Source organism: Eriocheir sinensis, unplaced genomic scaffold (assembly GCF_024679095.1).
Source record: "Eriocheir sinensis breed Jianghai 21 unplaced genomic scaffold, ASM2467909v1 Scaffold23, whole genome shotgun sequence".
NCBI lineage: Eukaryota > Metazoa > Arthropoda > Malacostraca > Decapoda > Varunidae > Eriocheir > Eriocheir sinensis.
The window spans coordinates 1188379-1207348 of record NW_026111532.1 but is presented as its reverse complement, the minus strand read 5'-3'; the positions used below and the strand labels follow the sequence as shown (position 1 = coordinate 1207348).

Below are 18970 nucleotides of genomic sequence, written 5' to 3'. Positions count from 1 at the left end.
CTTCCTCCTCCTCCTTCTCCTCTTTCTCCTCCTCCTTTGGCTCCTCCTTCTTCTTATTCTTTTTCTCCCTCTCGTTCTTCACTTAATCATCATCGTCTTTATCATCACTAACAACGCACATATTAGTACAGTATATTGCATTCCATTGAACATTTCTTCTTAGTATTTGACGCGACGTTTCATGTCCGTCGAGGCCGCTTGTCCACCGTTCCCCATCACATGCTATTTCCAATCGATATCTAAGAAGACAACCAACAAACAACACACACACACACACACACACACACACACACACACACACACACACACACACACACACACACACACACACACACACACACACACACACACACACACACACACACACACACACACACACACACACACACACACACACACACACACACACACACACACACACACACACACACACACACACACACACACACACACACACACACACACACACACACACACACACACACACACACACACACACACACACACACACACACACACACACACACACACACACACAGGGATAACGGCTGACGCGATCATCGACATGTCCAACAATAGGATCGAGACGTTGACGCGGCTCATTTGGCAGCCGATCATGGACCAGATGCTCGGCGGTATCCTGGACCTCAAAGGTAACAGATAGTTCGTACTTTTATATTACTCTCACCATGGGGAGTGACATACAATGAATACAAAATTTAGTGTCCTTAGCATCACCATAAAACAAATATAGTGTCCGCCGGTCGGTCCAGTACTCACTAAACTGGGCACCGCTGGCGCACGACCGTCTTTGGCAAGCGGTGCGAGCGAAGCCTCTCTTTTCATCCCTAACACGATGGCCACTTGTCGGTCTTTTTGAGACTGGAACACGGAGTCACGCTGCCTTGCTCTCCCCTACAGGCAACCCTCTGGTTTGTGGCTGCGACATGAGCTGGCTGTTCCTCGACACATCCTCCGTCAACCCGTCGCAGGTCTACCTTCCCATCATCACGGACCACACCACCTGCTACGACGGGACGCAAGTTAAATTCCTCGACTACCACGTCTTCCAGAAGCACTGCACGTGAGCCGCCTTCAGCACTATCATGCGGGACGTCTCCTGGGGCGGCCAGGTCGGTTTTGGGCAGTCTCGGGAAAGCAAAGTGATCATGTTCGACGCTCCCTTCCCCCTTGACGGTCGAACCCTCGACTGTCAGCTGGAGTGCCGTCTGTTTGCTGACCGATCGCCTCTAACGGTCTTGTCGCCGGAGATGCAGCATGTGTGATTGTGCTGCTCTCTCTCTCTCTCTCTCTCTCTCTCTCTCTCTCTCTCTCTCTCTCTCTCTCTCTCTCTCTCTCTCTCTCTCTCTCTCTCTCTCTCTCTCTCTCTCTCTCTCTCTCTGGCAGGATTTGTCATACATTAATTATATGGTTGATAGATTGTCCTTCACCATAACACACACACACACACACACACACACGAGGGCTCGTTTCAAAATTATTCAATGTGCCAATATCGTTACTGTTTCGTCAAGTTGGGATGAAGTAAATAAACTCCTCTTGTGACCTTGCATGTTTTTGCTTCACCATCATCATCATCACCATCACCATCATCATCACCCTCATCATCATTCCGTCTCCCGCCAAGAGGACAATGAATCTCCTGTTTGTCCAGCGGAGAATGCGTTCCTGCATGGGGCGAATGAAATTATGGAAACAATGAATGAGGATGACACATTAATAAAGGATAAGTCCCTCCTCCTTTCCTCTCCCAACTTCCACCCCCACCCCCCCCTTTCTCCTCCTTCCCTTACTCCCCTTCTCCCTCTCCATACGAGTTCAAGGTATGGTGGGTCCAGCCAGATGGATAAATAGATAGAAAGTTAGAAAGCCTTAGACAGATATGTAGCATATAAATTAAAACAAAATCTATCGTTATTATCAGCAAAACACATGAAAAAAAAAAAGAAGCTCAGCGTGATGCGTCCCTGGTCGTAAAGAGGTAAGTAGGGAAGTGAGTCAGTAAGGAAATAAGTAAGAAACAAACTAATGAATTAACTAACCAGCCTACTTATTAAATGAAATCACACACACACACACACACTTCCTTTTCCTGTCTCTCTCTCTCTCTCTCTCTCTCTCTCTCTCTCTCTCTCTCTCTCTCTCTCTCTCTCTCTCTCTCTCTCTCTCTCTCTCTCTCTCTCTCTCTCTCTCTCTCTTTCTATCTGTCTATCCATCCGTTCGTGACTCATGTGCTGAGTGGCTTTAAGAATGCATGAGGAGGTATTTCTAAACATGCTGTGGGATATCTTGCTATTTCTTCCTAAAGCATTCATTCTACTTGCTTATGCCCGAAGTTCTTGTACTCGTATCGGCATCAGTTCTCTCGCCATAAAAATCACTCTGGTGGCAGCATTGTGGGATATCCGCGAACAAACAACAAAGTATGAAAAGCCAAGGTTGTAGAGTGCGATAAGAACACAAGAAGGAGCATCTGTAGAGGACGTAAGGTAAACCAGGTTGATAGTTAAGTGATACAGAGGAGATGTGTTGTCTAGTATGAAATGCAAAGGTCGGAAAGTGCGACAGGAACAAAATAAGGAGCATCTGTAGAGGATATAATGTAAACCACGTTGATAGTTAAGTGGTACAGAGGATATGTGTTATCTAGTATGAAAAGCAAAGGTTGGAAAGTGCGAGAGGAACCACAGAAGATGTAGCTGTAGAGGACGTAAGGTAAACCATTTTGATTATAAAGTGGTACAGAGGAGGTGTGTAATCTAGGGCGTGGGACAGGTAAGTGTGGTCAGGTACGAGGCACTAAAGACGAAGAGAGTTGTAATGAGTCTCCATCAGGAAGGCGACTGAAGAGAAGATGGCTTGAGATGGCGAGAGACTGTCCGAACATGAAATGGCGACTGTGGGTTCGAGAGAGCTAGCTTTGACGGATGCACCAAAGATGAAAATAATAATACAGAGTGAGTCTCCTTCATTGACGAGGGACGGCAGATGAGGGTGCCTTGAGAGAGAGAGAGAGAGAGAGAGAGAGAGAGAGAGAGAGAGCGAGAGAGAGAGAGAGAGAGAGAGAGAGAGAGAGAGAGAGAGAGAGAGAGAGAGAGAGAGAGAGAGAGAGAGAGAGAGAGAGAGAGAGAGAGAGAGAGAGAGAGAGAGAGAGAGAGAGAGAGAGAGAGAGAGAGAGAGAGGAGAGAGAGAGAGAGAGAGAGAGAGAGAGAGAGAGAGAGAGAGAGAGAGAGAGAGGAGAGAGAGAGAGAGAGAGAGACAGAGAGAGAGAGAGAGATAGAGACAGAGAGAGAGAGAGAGAGAGAGAGAGAGAGAGGAGAGAGAGAGAGAGAGAGAGAGAGAGAGAGAGAGAGAGAGAGAGAGAGAGAGAGAGAGAGAGAGAGAGAGAGAGAGAGAGAGAGAGAGAGAGAGAGAGAGAGTGCGGCCGTGCCGGCGATAAGATAGGCCTGGCCGGAGTATAAGTTCGTGGCCACAGCACGGCAGTCACTGGCTGGCGGCAGTTCACTCCGCAGCATCTCGAGCAAGATGGCGCTGTGTCGTGTGCTGGCTGTGTTGATGGCGGTAGTGGCTCTGGGCTTCGCTGACCAACCCCGAACACGCGAAAACCCTGTCACGCCGGGCTGGCCCTGCCCCATCGACACTGAGATCAGTCCTTGCGTGTGTTCCCAGGACGAACTCTACAACCTGTACATGGACTGCTCCTTGGCCAAGAGTGACGAGCAGCTGGAGAGAATATTTACCTCCGTCTTTCCCTTCCCAGACTTCTATGAACTCAGAATAATTCACGACCGAGACGACATAGACAACGTGATCGACGAAATCAATCCAAACACTTTCGCGGAACTCACGTTTGAGCGAGTCATCATCACGGGGACGAGACTCACGGAGATCATCGACGAGGCCTTCGCCGACTCACACGCAACACTCAATTACCTCGACCTGTCCAGCAACTACCTGCACACCTTTCCCTTCGAGTCCCTGCCGCTGTACGTGCAGCTCAACACCTTCATCATCGACGACAACCAGTTCCCCGAGCTGTACAATCTCGAGTCGCAGTCCCTCCAGGTGTTCAGCGCCAACAAAAACCCCGGACTGCTGATGAACAGCGACCACCACTTTTCTGGGGTGCCTAACCTCCGCGAGCTGTACCTCTCGGAGATCGGTCTCAAGGAGCTCACAACGGGCCTCTTCAGCAACATGACGCAGCTCCAAGTGGTTGACTTTTCGAGGAACTACCTGACGGAGCTCGAGGCGGGCTCCATCGCGGTGTCAACGAATACAATAAAGAAAATCAACTTTGACCTTAACGATATCTTCTTCGTCAGGCACGACGCCCTTGTGGGTGAGTCTATAAGTATGTACACACACACACACACACACACACACACACACACACACACACACACACACACACACACACACACACCGCTCCGGTAGCTCAGTGGTTAAAGCTCTGCGCTGCTAGGCTTCGCGGCGTGGGTAGCAGAGGTTCGAGCCCCTTTCATACCGGGATATTTCCGCTGACAAGGAGCGGTTACTGTCCCCCCTTGAGCAAGGTGGATGTGGTGTGTGGTGTGTGAAGGCCTCGGCAGTACCCAGAGATCGACTATAATGAGCCTTGCTCTAATCGGGAGGGTACTTGCTGGCGATGACATGCCCAGCTCGTGATCAGGCCCTGGTAAATTACACACACACACACACACACACACAAACACACACACACTGGAGCCATTTAAAATAAAATTCGCCTGCGCCACTGACGGGATGGTCCATCCATCAGGCCTCTCAACAGAGCCTACCGGCGCTCTAGGCAGCACATAAGAAGACACACACATCACTGTGAGACGTTCAGCTCTGCAGGAAACAAAACACCGGTGAGGTGTAAGGCAACCAACTGGTCATGCACTCCCGGACAGTAAAGTCAATAGCATTATTTCTCATTTTACTCTTTTTAGTCCAGCACCAACTGCAGCGGCAGAAACTACATATATAAAAACTGCACCAACATACACAACAACTACTGATATAACTACAACTGCTCTATTGTTAACGCTGCATTTGTCCCGCAGGCTTTGCGGAAGATGGATCGCTGAGCATGGCGTCGAACCAGATAGTGGAATTGCCGGAGGAACACTGGAAACATATCTTTGAGCAGCTAAAGAGCCGCGAGTCTATTGATCTGAGAGGTGAGTCACTGGTCCAACGGCTGAGTCGCTGATCTGACTCAAGAAGAGTCGCTCCCTCCCCTCCCCTTCCACAGCTTCCTGCCATCATCAGCTATGTATGGTTTTAGTAGTGGGAGGTGGCCGGGGACCAGGAGTTTTTCGTGTTTTCAAAGCGAGTTCTTTTACACCAGGAGAAGCTCACACCCCATTCATTTATCAGCTTTTCTACGTTTGAAATCTATTAACAAACTGACTTCTTGTTTAGCTACTGGGAGATATGAGGTCATGGATGAAACACTTTTCTTCTTGTCTGAACGCGTATAGAAAAGCTCGCATATTTCTAGTATATCAGCTTCACTACGCTTGGACTTTACTCTATTATTATATGGGTATTGTGTGGTCTAATCATATGGGATAGGTGTGCTTACGGTTCAATAATTTAGCATTTCGTATAAAACATTGATAAAAGGAAATTACCAAATAGACAGTGTTTAATTGTTAGCTTTATCACGTGTGAAGTCTAATCCGCTTGTGTTTTGGATGGTGGGCGCGATCCTGACTGTGCTGAAACATCGTTGTTCCGGCAGGCAATGCGCTGACCTGTGGCTGCGACATCGACTGGCTCTTCATGCAGTACGATCAGGAATATCTCTGCCGCCTCACAGATACCACACTCTGCTACGCCTCCACCCAGCAAGTCATCTTCCTCGACGTTGACATTTTCTGTGTCCAGTGCGCAGCCTCCTTTGGCGATTGTCCGCCGCAAACTGACTGCAAAAACCCAGGGACATTCTAGCGACCATCCTCCTCTGTCAAGCATGGAGTGCTGGGCGGCTCCCCTGAGATGCCCAAGCGCAGTGAGGGTGCCAGCAAGAGATGAACACTGGACGGTTTGCTATCCCGTGGATGTTTCGAGAGCTGAGGATGCAACGTTACTGAGCTTCTGTTAGAATTACATGATGATGGCAGTCGCTTCCCTAGAAATGGCAGCCCTTTTTTCTTCCCTCTTCTATATGTTCCTGGATTTTCTTAAATTGTGGATTTGTTGTCACACGGCCGCGCTGCCCTGGCCTTGCCTCACGCCCTCCTCCCCTACGACGTGTGTCCTCCCAGCGCTAGTCAACAAGCATCTACTTTCCGTTCCTCATAATGGTGAACTTTCGGAAACAAAACTGTCCACCAAATCTTCTCCTTTCCTTCTTCCATATTTTCAGTTTAAATAATATTATGGTATGTTCTTGAACGGATGAAACTACATTTATAACTCTACTTTTAGTGTTGGTAGTTTGTACGGAACGTCATTAACAAGTTCTTTTTGCATTTTATGGCTACAACTTTCCTTGCTTTTCCTATAGTTCTCTTTCCTGTGACTTCAACGCTTTCTTTCATCGCCTCTCTTTTATAGCATTTGTAGGAGCAGCATTTTAATTTTTTTTTCTTTAGTTCTTGAATTGTCTCCCTCGTAGTATACGCACACAACTACTCTGTAAAGTCGTGTATTGCTTCATCCTTTAGCACAATAAAACTAAAGGAACCCACCTGCAGTATTCCATCTACGTCATTATTCTGAGTGTCTCCCGCTTGACTGAACTAACTGTATAAAACCCGATTGGCCACTTGCAGAACCCTCAAGCTCTGGTGACCCTAAGCCCTCTTACTGCCGTCTCCTTTTCTACTTGTTCCTGTTCTTGCTCCTTCGCTTTCTCTCTCTTCCCGTTACCCGTCCTTTTCCTCCTCCTTTTCTTCTTTCTCCACGAACCGGTAAAAGAAATGGGCAGAAAGAACTGAAGAATTGTAAGGCAAACTCCAGGTAAGCTCTCATCCCTGCCGCGACCACAGCATCAGTCTGCCTCTCCCTCCTTCATACTGACGCGACACGGGCCACTAAGGGATTATGAGGTGTGGAGTCGGGGAGGAACGGTAAGCTGCTCATTGCCTCGGTGCTCATATCCGACTCCTTGATTTGGTAACTGAGGCAAGATGAGTCCTGTGCCACGGAGAATGAGTAACATGGCGTGTGAATCGGTCTACGTCCTTCAAGAGGGACAGGGAAGGTGGGGAAGGGAAAGGAACAGGCAGGAGGTGTGAGGGAACAGCTGAGACACGAGGTTACAGGAGGAAGACGGGAGAGGAGGAGTGAAAGGGATGGAAGATGATGGCAGCGAGAAGGATATTGAAAGCATAGGTAGTACATACACATTCACGTACCCTACCCGCCCTTCCTCCGCCCCCACACACATACTTGGTGAAAACTACGTACAATATGGAGTTATGCGTCCAGTAACGGCATCCTAAAAGTCTCGTTGAACTCCTAAGGAAGGCGGAAGAATATGACTATAGCGTTCCCTCTCTCTCAATCTATCTATCATTTTTTTTCTCTCTCTGTCGGTGGGGTAATTTGATACTATATAGTACTTGGCCCGAGTCGGTTGGTTGAGCGGGATGATTTATTTTAGAGTAACACCGCAATGACTTGATATGAACGGGAGGGTATGGGATGACCTGCCTGACCTGCTGTTCTCGTGGCCAAAGCAGAAGGTCACGACTAAGCATGCCCGGGTCGCCGTCTTGCCCCCCCTGCCTTGAAGATAAAAAGAGCGAGGGAAGCACAGTGGCCTTGGGTATGTGTCGTACGTGCCTGACGCCACGTCGCTTTGCCCTTCGAACTCTTCTCCCTTTCTCCCCATACCCCTTCCCGCTTCCTCCCCCCTCCTCTTTCCCGACGAGACGTATAGCTTTTCGCGGAAAGTCGCGTGGGGTCTAACCTTCATGGCGCCGGTGGTGTTGGTGGTGGGAGGCAACACCTGACGCCGGGCAAAGGTGTTGTGTTTTTTGTGTTCCCTATCACCGCATCTGCGTCACCACTAGTGCAGCAACTATCACCATCATCACCAGCACCACCACCACCATCATCATCACCATCATCACATCTACCACCACCACATGCATCCAACATCCTCTCCACCACCATCACTACACCATCTCCCCCCTCATCACATCTACCACCACCACATGCATCCACCGCTCTTCACCATCATCACCACCACCACCACCATTACATCAGCCACCACCTCATTCACCCACCATCGTCACCATCACCATTACCCCATGCACCCACCACCACTGCGTACTTTGCATTCATCACCATCACCATCACCACCACACCATTGCAAACCACCGACGGTCAACACCATCCTCGCTACGTAACCCCCACCCCACTACCACCACCCCAGATCCTTCATTTCAACCCCCACCCCCACCACTCTCACCACCGCGCCTATCATCATCATCACCATCACGAGCCGGCGAGGTGGATGGGGTGCAGGCGGGCGGGGTGTGGGGTGTGTTAGGGCCAGGGAGGTGGAGGTGGAGGTGGAGGTGATGGGACACAGCGGCGGCGTCTCGCGGACCACAATGATGGGAACGTCTTCAGGTGTTCAGCTGCCTCCGCCACCACCGCTATCAGGTACACTGGCGGTCTTGTTTGATTAATCTGTTTTGCACCGCCTTGTACCACTACACCGGCGCCTCCTGCAGCTGACGCCGAAACTCTCTTCCTTCTAAGAACTGGGTTGTGTCACGCTATCAGTCGCAAAAACATATTGATAAGTACATTTGCATTTTAACTCTCCAGTTGATGGCCCGCGGTGTGTCGACGTGGCAGTGCTGGCTGTGTGCAAGGCCACGTCTGGGCATCTGGTGCGGCCTTCACTAGATGATGACTTGATGACTAAGATTATATTTTCCTTTCGTGCCGCCCAGTCAAGGCGCGTGACGTGGCTGTCCTGACTAAGTACAAGGCTGCGTCTGGCTCTCCGGTGCAGAATCTTGTCTAAATGAAAATTATAGTTGTATTTGCTTTCCGTGCTGCTGATTCGAGGAGCGTCACGTGGCCAACCTCGTACCAAGTGCATCACAAGGGCGGTGCCTTGAGAGGCCGCCGCCCCTGACGCTGAGCCCATGGCGGGGACACGCTGCTTCTGTGACACCCGAGGGTGTGGTGTCATGATCACTGTCGTTGCGTTGGGTGGACGCTTTCCAATCTATATTCATATACTCGATATTTGTTTCAGACACGGATATGGCTGCTGACACGGATACGGATGACGGATCGTGGATAAATGAAAACCTGGTCATAGGTCGGGTATTCCTTGGTCTGTGATTTGCGTCCGCCTTCGTGTCCGAGTCAGTGACAAAAGGACATGTGGGAGAAGCCAGATAAACTATAAACAATAATCGAATAAAGTCATGACCAAGAAAAAATATCGTAATAACTAAAATTTGTCATATAAATGAGATAGTATTGGAAGCTTCATTAATATGTGAAACACACACACACACACACACACACACACACACACACACACACACACACACACACACACACACACACACACACACACACACACACACACACACACACACACACACACACACACACACACACACACACACACACACCCACACACACACACACACACACACACACACACACACACACACACACACACACACACACACACACACACACACACACACACACACACACACACACACACACACACACACACACACACACACACACACACACACACACACACACACACACACACACACACACACACACACACACACACACACACACACACACACACACACACACACACACACACACACACACACACACACATACACACACACACAGGGATGGTTCATCGGTTGGCTCCTGTTCTTGGTGACACCATTTTGGGGCAGGTGGCAGCCATAAAGGCAGGAGAGCCACGGACAGTCACGACACACGCCTCTCCCAGAGAGCTTCTCGGCTGTGACGGGCTGGTCTGGACGCACTGCGAGTGGCTGGCCGCGGAACGGGTACACGTGGCGATAAGATACGCCTCCAGTGCTTATAACACTCAGCGGCAGGACGGAGTTTGTCATCTGTCTTCGAGAACACTACTTGTGCCCGACGATGAAGGTCCTCCTGCTACTGCTGGGGGTGGGGGCGGCGGTGGCGTCGGACTTTCCGTGCCCTAGCCTCAGTGATATTTATCCTTGCGACTGCACCGTAGGAACGTCCGGAGAGCCCGACTTGGACTGTTCTGGAGTTGTAAGCAATGACGAACTGGAGCGTGTTTTTCAGGCCTCTTTTCCATATACGCAAGTCAACAACCTAATCATCCAACCTGTCAGTGGCCATCCCGGCCTCACCGACATCAAGAGTTACGTGTTCGGCGAAGTGTCGTTCAAGCACGTCACCATCACCAACACGTACATCCGCACCATCGAGGAGGAGGCCTTCACGCCCTCCCACGACACCCTCATCAAACTCGACGTCAGCAGCAATGAGATCGACACCTTCCCATATGAGTCGATGGGATTGTACAACCACCTCCGCATCCTCGACTTATCCAACAACAGGCTGTCGTCCCTGCCCAACCTTGAGTCCCCCTCACTGCTCAGCCTCGACCTCTCGCAAAACGTGGGCCTCACAATCACCGAAGACACGTTCGTCGGGTTGGTTGAGCTGGAGGCGCTGTACCTCAGCCGGATGGGCATCGCGTCACTACCACCCAACGTATTCAGCACCCTCACATACATCAAGATCCTCGACCTCTCCGACAACAACCTGGCAGGGATTCTGGAGCAAGGCGTCGTCCGCGTTCCTCTCGACTCCCTCGAAGAACTGATGCTAAACGACAACGCTCTCACGCAGATACACTCCTCAGCCATCACCGGTAGGTACCACACCACCACAACCACCACCACCGTTAGAGAAGGATAGGATTCTCAGCAGCATCACCACCCCCATCCCCCACCGCTAACTTTGTCAACACCATCGCTCTTATTAAAATAGTAACATTTCGCGCTCTTTCACCTCCACTACCACCACCTCCACCACCACCACCACCACCACTGTTAGAGATAGATAGGGTCTCAGAATTACCATTACTTCTATCTCCCACAACTAACTCTATTAACACCATCACACTCATTAGAAAGTAAGAATTCACGCTCTTCCACCCAAACCACCATCCCTACCTCTACGGCCACAAGGGAACTTTTTGCTATACCTGTCACACCCGTTCTATCATATGTATCCCACACATGGCCTCCTCTCCTCCCCAGGCATGGACAGGGTGGGGACGATCGACTTCAGTAATAACAAGCTAACGGCGCTGGACTGGGACAACTGGTACCCTCTCTTCGACCAGCTTACCGGCGTGCAGGTGATCGATGTTTCAGGTAAGGCGGGGCTACTTAAGGCTACGAGGGTAGACACGCGTTTGATTCGCTAACTCTAGGGCGGCGTTGACAAATTATCGTACTCAGCGCATTGCATTTCTGTAGTTTCTGACCGATAACCAAAGCAAAAAACACTAAACAAACATCAGTAAATAACAATTTTAACGCTAACTTTAATTTTCTATCGTTATTTGTGAAGGTACGAGAACTTGAGGCTTAAAAAATGATAAAGACACTGTGGTGAATACGATAATCTGGCAATGCTGCGCTTGGGTCTGAAGGGGGATGATGCGTGTTGATGTTTTCCTTTTCTCGATACTGTTTCTATACCTTTCTCTTCTGGTGTTTCGGGCTGGTATGGACGAGCCTCTCCACGGCCTCATTCACTTATTTATTCGTTTATTTTTCTTCAGTCGTGTAGTTGATATGAACACTGAGACTTCCATGATAATCGTTAGAGTACACGGTATATATTTTTTAGCCCGTAACCACTAAATATCTTCATGTCACGTCTCATGTAGCCTCCATGTATCCCTCGTATGCTGCTTATGCATGTTATCTCCTCTTCTTCCCAGCCAGAAAACCCGATGAACAATGTATTCTAGTCTTCGGCTATATCCCCTTTAGCAGCAAACCGCGTCCTAAGTACCCTCGCCTTGTGTCCTGTATAGCGGATACATTTTAACTATAGATTTTTGGACGTCGGATTCTTGTTTCCTTGTATAGGTGATGCATGTTGACTCTTATTCAAACTACCGAAATCTCCCAGCCGCCACTTTACGCCTTTTGCAGACTATTTATACACTTCTGGGACATCGGATTCCTGTCTCCTTGTATAGCTGATGCATTTTAACTCTCTCCTCCCCGTCAGGCAATCAGCTGGTCTGTGGATGCGATGTGCTGTGGCTGCTTTTGGACTCAGATAATTTGGACAAGGTAAAAGACTCTGCCACGTGCAGCGACGGGATTCCTCTCAAAGACACGGACACCGCCCCGCTGCTGATCTTATGCTAAAGCGACGGAGGAGGAGGCAGCGGCGAGGGCGGGGGTGGTGGTGGTAGTGGTGGCGCGGTGTTAGGCAGACTTATCTCACTGTTATGACTTATGAATTCCTCTCACGACCCAGTTATAGCAAGCCTCTTCAGTATCTAAGGGTGTGCTTCTCGCCGCCTGGGGTTTAGTTATTTATCTGTGAAGGAGTGACGACCCAGCGAGTAGTCTAATGAAACCCAGTACTCTGAAGGTTTCTCTCTATCTGTCTATTTGTCTATCTCTATCTCTCTCTCTCTAAACATCCACAGAAGGCAGAAGAAGGGCTAATACAAAATAAAATAGCCCTTTCCCCGCTCTTAAAAATCCACCACATTCTGCTCCCGAAAGAAGTGCTTTGTAGAGGATTAGGAATACTGAGATAAATAAATATATAGAACATGTGACGTTTAATTATTTCCCTCGCGGAGTAGGTTTGCGTTACGGGAGGAAAGGTGGCGCCCTAGAGGCTTCCGCTAGTCCCCAACAAACAGAGTGGGTAACAGCGCCTGGCTTAGGGAGGATTGAGCGCCTCATTGTACGAGGGAGAGGGACTCTATGTACAGCTAGACATGCATAGGGATCTCAGTGGTGTGAGAAAAGAGGACAGTCAACAAACAAATTAGTCAACCAGCCATTCAAGGAGCTAGCCAGACAGACAACAGACAATCAGCTAGCCAGCCAGTCAGCCAGTCAGTCAGTCAGTCAGCCAGTCAGCTGGCCAGCTAGTCAGCTATATAGACAGCCAGCTAGACAGAGTCATTTAGCCAGCTATCTAACCAGTCATTCGCCGGAAATAGTTTAGTAAATAAAGCTTTGCAAAGGCTTTTGTTCATCATCCAAATCACAAATGTCCTCTCTGTGGCAGTAACTGATGATTTTTTTTACATCAAAGGACACGGCTCAAGGGCAACAAGAAGAGTTAAAAAAAAGTCCACTGCTCGCCGCTCCCATAAAAGATAAAAGTAAGGAGTAACCAAAAGAGAGGTCAATTTCGGGTGGAGAGGTGTCTTGATACACTCTTCTTGCAAGAAGTCAAGTCATAGGTAGGAGGAAATACAGACGAAGGAAGGCTGTTCCAGAGTTTGCAGTGAAGGGGATGAAAGAATGAAGTTGCTGGTTAACTCTTACATAAAGGGTTTGGACAGTATAGAGATGAGCATGAGTATAAAGTCGTGTGCAGCGGGGCCGCGGGAGGGGGAAGGCATGCAGTTGGCAAGTTCAGAAGAGCAGTCAGCATGAAAATATCGATAGAAGATGGAAAGTGAGGCAACACGGCGGCGGAATTTATTAGGTAGAAGACTATCAGTAAGAGTAAGAGAGCTGATGAGACGAAGAACCTTAGACTTCACTCTGTCCAGGAGAGCTGTGTGAGTGGAGCCCCCCCCCCCCCACGTGAGATGCATACTCCATACGAGGGCGGACAAGGCAACTATAAATGGAAAGCATCTGTGCGGGGGAGAAGAACTGGCGAAGACGATACAGAACGCCCAACCTCTAGGAAGCTGATTTAGTAGGAGAGATGTGCACTTTCCAGTTGATATTTTGAGCTAAGGATAGACCGAGGATATTTAATGTTGAAGAAGGTGACAGCTGAGTGTTATCGAAGAATAGGGGATAGGTGTTTGGAAGATTATGTCGAGTTGATAGGTGGAGAAATTGGGTTTTTGAGGCATTGAAGGACACAAGGTTCCTTTTACCGCAATCGGAAATGATAGCAAGGTCTGAGGTTAAGCGTTCTGCAGCCTCCAGTCAGGAGTCATGTAATTCCTGTTGAGAAGGTCATGATGAAGGTAATGATAATAAATGATAATAAAAATATTAACAATAGTAATAACTATTATGACAATTGTAATAAGTGATAATAATAATAATAATAATAATAATAATAATAATAATAATAATAATAATGATAATAATAATGATAATAATAATAATAATAATAATAATAATAATAATAATAATAATAATAATAATAATAATAATAATAATAATAATAATAATAATAATAATAATAATAATAATAATAATAATAATAATAATAATAATAATAATAATAATAATAATAATAATACACACACACACACACACACACACACACACACACACACACACACACACACACACAATAAAAATAATAATTATAAAAATAATAATAATAATAATAATAATCATAATAATTATTATTATTATTATTATTATTATTATTATTATTATTATTATTATTATTAATATTATTATTATCATCATTATTATTATTATTATTATTATTATTATTATTATTATTATTATTATTACTATTATTTTAGTTATTAGCGTCCCTCGTCCTCCAAATGCCTGTATTTAGTAATATAACAATATAGCAGTTTACTACGAAAAGTCTCCAAAAGCTTTCTGGAGCCTACGTATCAAATTCTGTTTTCTAGTGTTAACATACATCGCAGTAACAAAAAGCCTCGGGTAACCTCCTGCCACACTGTCCCGGCAAGCTGATCAGCAGAAGGTTTTACAGCATGACTTGCATCAGACTGCCACAAAATTTACAATGCCTTCAAAACAGACAGTGTGTTACGGGCGGAGCGTTACTTCGGTAGCGAAGAGTAAACTCAATGTACTCAGCCAGCCATGTTTACATTACTCAACTACTACTCACATGCCCGACAAAGCTAACACCCCGGGTAAAGTGGACTATTTATGCCTCAGACGATGGTAAGGATAATGATATCATCGAGCTGGTCAGTCAGCCAGCTCACTAGCCATGTTGAATTCGAAAATTGCATGCATGTGTAGCGATGACAATGATGCAAGTTCTTAGTGATATATTTCTCAGCTAAAATAAAAAAAAAGACTTATGTATGACACCTGCAAGTCGACACTGGTGGGAGATATACCACTGGTAGTAATAGGACGGTGCATCAGTTATCCTTGCAATACATCCGTTTTCTTTAAAGCCACGTATGATAAGCGGCACCAGATGGAGGGCCCCAAGTGTTCCATAGGCTTGATAGTAACTCTTTAGGCTTTCATTTTCTTTTATTTTTATCTTTTATTTTTATTTATTGATTTATTATTTATTTATTTATTTATTTTATTTATTATCATTATTATTATTTTTTTGTGTTGTGTGGTTGTGTGTGTGTGTGTGTCCAGAACTGTCCGCTACATTACAACCCAGCTTATTGTAACGGGAAGGAACACAGATCAAGAGGAGGAAGGAATAAAAAAGGGTCCACTAAACGCTGCTTCATAAACTAAGACGATTGAAAATGTCAAAACTAATGAAAATGGTATTTTTTGGGGTCCAGAGGTGTCCTGTTCGTACCCTCTTATAAGCCGTTTGATTCGTGTTCTCAACGTGTCTGATGAGAATTATCTTGTATCATCTTTACGTCATATTTTGTATTCATCACTTACTATGCAGGAAGTCTGACCCCTAACCTGTGAATCTTCAATAACCTTTACTTAAGATTCATCAGGAGTGCATTTCAAAATTTAATATTTTTTTTACGTCGCGGCCTATTGCGCCGTTAGGCTTTTTCACTGGTGGGGCCTGATGGTCTGCCCAGCCCGTTGTGGCGCAGGCGAGTGTTTATAGTGGCGCCATCTTGTTTTGGCTCATACTGCCCCCCGGAGCTCATCTTTGAGCCTCTCTTTGGAGAGGTAATCTAGAGTCCGGGTTGATAGTGGTCTTCAGGGCAGCATGTGGGTAGTCCTAGGCCACTCGGCGGTGACTGAAAAATCCCAGGTGTGTGGTGGCCAGGATTCGAACCCGCGTTCCTCTTGGATCTCCCGGACGCGGCGCCGACACGTTAACCAATCAGCCATTGCTGCCCCAATGCTTGTTTTTTTTTCTATTAAGGCGCCATGGCAATCATGTTTGTGTGTCTATCGGTCTGTCTGCTCTCGCACCTGCCGACTCCCAGTAACCGGACCGATAACACCACCAGGGTCACACTGACTAAGATGTAAGCAACATGTCATACTTATCCTTGTACGGGACCCACACCTTAGAACCCCCTTTCCCAACCTTGGGGTCGCAACCCCAAGTGGGGCCGCCAAGCGCTTTTCCTGGGGTCACCAAGACATCGTAAAATCAAACATGGTGTTATTACATTATCATAACACATAGTCATATATACACCTAAACTAGTGGGGTTGCGGTCATGTCTAGAGGTGCATGGTTGGGATTGCCTCAAAAAAAGGTTGGTAACCACTGCTTTAGAACATGCAACTTTATACCTCCTCCCATTCCAGCTTCTGTATGTCTCCCTCACTTGGTCTTTCTCTGCATGTTTCTTCCCTCTCATTCGCCCCTACAATCCTCATTCTATCCCTTTTACCTCCTTCGCTCCTCCCTGTCTGCTTCCTTACATCCATCTTTGCTTGTGCTCCTGCCTTTCTTTCCCTAACTAACCTACGAACCCACCTCCACTTCCTGATTTACCTTTGATTAGAAAAATAGACGGTCTGTCCCTTTCACTAACCTTGGCCGACCTGATGATACGGCTCTGTCCTGGCCTCCATCGGCTGCACTTTAACCCACAAATGCAATGAAGCATTGCTATCACATGTTGGGATGCACTGTGCTCGAAGTCACCTTCAACCCCTTCCCCCTTCTTCCCTTTCTAACCTCCCCTTCTTCTCTTCTTTCCTACCTCCCTTTGTCACTGTGTGTAACTGTATGATTATTTCTCGCTCCTTCCCCCTCCTTCCTTTTCCTCAGCCTCCTTCTTCTCTTCTTTCAAACAGCCCTTTGTCACTGTATTTTTTACAACAAAGGAGACGGCTAAAGGGCAACTTTCTTCCTGAAGGAGGTCTAGTCATTGGCAGAAGGAAATACAGACGAAGGAAGGCTGTTCCAGAGTTTACCAGTGTAAGGGATGAAAGAGTGAAGATGTTGGTTAACTCTTGCATAAGGGGTTTGGAAAGTATAGGGATGAGCTAGAGTAGAAAGTCGAGTGCAGCGGGGCCGCGGGAGGGTGGGGAGGCATGCGGTTAACAAGTTCAGAAGAGCAGTCAGCATGAAAATATCGATAGAAGATAGAGAGGCAACATGGCGGCGAAATTGAAGAAGTAGAAGACTGTCAGTATGACTGTATGAGAAGAGGAGTTGATGAGACGAAGAGCCTTTGACTCTACTTTGCCCAAGAGAGCTGTGTGATGCATACTCCATACGTATACATATATGCATACGGCATCTGTGCGGGGGAGAAAACTGCCGGAGACGATACAGATCGCCCAACTTCGAGGAAGCTGATTTAGTGAAAGAGGAGATTATGGAGTTTCCAGTTGAGATTTTGAGTTAAGGATAGACCGAAGATGTTTAGTGCAGAAGAAGGTGACAGTTGAGTATTGTCGAAGAACAGGGGATGGGTGTTGGGAAGATTGTGTCGAGTGGATAGGTGAAGAAATAGTTTTGGAGGCGTTAAAGGAAACCAGATTCTTCTTGCCCAAATCGGAAATAATAGTAAGGTCTGAGGGTAAGCGTTCTACAGCCTCTAGCCTGGAATCGTCTAGTTCCTGTTCAGTTGACTTCTATCAAAATAAGTTGAGTAATGCAGAGTAGAGTCACCGGCGTAAGAATGGATAGGACAGTTCGTTTAGGAAAGAAGATCATCAATGAACAGCAGAAAGAGAGTGGGAGATAGAACAAAGCCCTGAGGAACACCACTGTCGATAGGTTTATAGATGTATAGATGTTTAACTATTTCTCGCCCCTTCTCTCTTCCTTTTGGACAGTATTTTTCACCCCTCCTTCCCTTTACCTTTTTTCTCTTCTACCCTCAGCGGAATTGCAACCTCCGCACACCCACATACAGAGAGACGTCACGCTGCTACAGTCAGGAAGAAGGTTCACACTCTGTATCATAGGATTCAAGAGGCTTTTTGCAGTTACATGTTTTATCATAGTATGAAGCTGGATGATTTGAGTTGACGCCCCAAAACCTTGCAAGAGGCCGGCAGTTTCACATTTATTCCCGACGTAGCATTTGCCATTCTTGCATTGTTTACTTCCATTGGTTGAGTCAGAGACGGAACGGTTATATTAGATCTATAATTCTTGAGGACGAATGTCACGGAAATGAACACAGAGACCACGCGCAGCTTTAGCGTATGTCCTTAACTTCTCCTTTATTATTCTACAAGAGTCATAAAGCCAATTAGCCAAAGGGCATATAAAGCAAGGTCGTTCAATCAAGAGTCGTACACCCAAGCCTTTACGCAAATTTAAGTTCATCCTACGTTTGAGGGTCGTTTAAGGGTCGTTTAATCAAGAGTCATACAGATGAGCCATTACACAAATCAAAGGTCATCAAACGTCTAAGGGTAGCGTTTAAGGGTCGTTTCATCAAGAGTCATGCAGTCGAGCCATTAAGCGAATCTAAGTTCATCAAAGGTTTAAGGGTCAGGGATCAGCGAGGGGTGAGGTCAGCGGGGAAGGATTTAATGCATCTACGTGAGTTTCCCGCTGCGGCTCCGTCAGCTATCTCATCGCAGGTGCTTGATTCCCT

The 18970-nt window shown here is 47.0% G+C and overlaps 3 protein-coding genes across 3 annotated transcripts in view; all 3 read left to right on the top strand.

Annotated features, from left to right (window-relative positions):
* Window positions 1–1569, top strand: part of LOC126990981 (oplophorus-luciferin 2-monooxygenase non-catalytic subunit-like) — a 2518-nt gene extending 949 nt beyond the window's left edge. Inside the window, exons 2-3 of the mRNA XM_050849625.1 lie at window positions 540–653; window positions 922–1569. Coding sequence (XP_050705582.1) covers window positions 540–653; window positions 922–1088 — 281 coding nt within the window. The 3' untranslated portion in view covers window positions 1089–1569. The remainder of the gene's footprint in view (window positions 1–539; window positions 654–921) is intronic.
* Window positions 1570–3490: 1921 nt separating this feature from the next.
* LOC126991010 (oplophorus-luciferin 2-monooxygenase non-catalytic subunit-like) lies at window positions 3491–6724 on the top strand. Its single transcript, XM_050849692.1, has 3 exons — window positions 3491–4363; window positions 5091–5207; window positions 5774–6724. The coding sequence occupies exons 1-3, from the start codon at window positions 3547–3549 to the stop codon at window positions 5980–5982; spliced, it is 1143 nt and encodes a 380-aa protein (XP_050705649.1). The 5' UTR covers window positions 3491–3546; the 3' UTR covers window positions 5983–6724.
* A 3244-nt stretch (window positions 6725–9968) lies between these two features.
* Window positions 9969–12862, top strand: LOC126991018 (oplophorus-luciferin 2-monooxygenase non-catalytic subunit-like). The gene is made up of 3 exons (XM_050849710.1): window positions 9969–10921; window positions 11313–11429; window positions 12301–12862. Exons 1-3 carry the CDS (start codon window positions 10156–10158, stop codon window positions 12441–12443), a joined length of 1026 nt encoding a protein of 341 aa, XP_050705667.1. The 5' UTR covers window positions 9969–10155; the 3' UTR covers window positions 12444–12862.
* Window positions 12863–18970: the final 6108 nt, after the last annotated feature.

Bases quoted from the DNA above. Each gene is read 5' to 3' on its own strand.
- LOC126991010 (XM_050849692.1), top strand. From the start codon at position 3,547: ATGGCGCTGTGTCGTGTGCTGGCTGTGTTGATGGCGGTAGTGGCTCTG. The intron at 4,364-5,090 runs GTGAGTCTATAA...TTTGTCCCGCAG, and splicing joins CAGGCACGACGCCCTTGTGG to GCTTTGCGGAAGATGGATCG. The intron at 5,208-5,773 runs GTGAGTCACTGG...TTGTTCCGGCAG, and splicing joins CGAGTCTATTGATCTGAGAG to GCAATGCGCTGACCTGTGGC.
- LOC126991018 (XM_050849710.1), top strand. From the start codon at position 10,156: ATGAAGGTCCTCCTGCTACTGCTGGGGGTGGGGGCGGCGGTGGCGTCG. The intron at 10,922-11,312 runs GTAGGTACCACA...TCTCCTCCCCAG, and splicing joins ACACTCCTCAGCCATCACCG to GCATGGACAGGGTGGGGACG. The intron at 11,430-12,300 runs GTAAGGCGGGGC...CCTCCCCGTCAG, and splicing joins GCAGGTGATCGATGTTTCAG to GCAATCAGCTGGTCTGTGGA.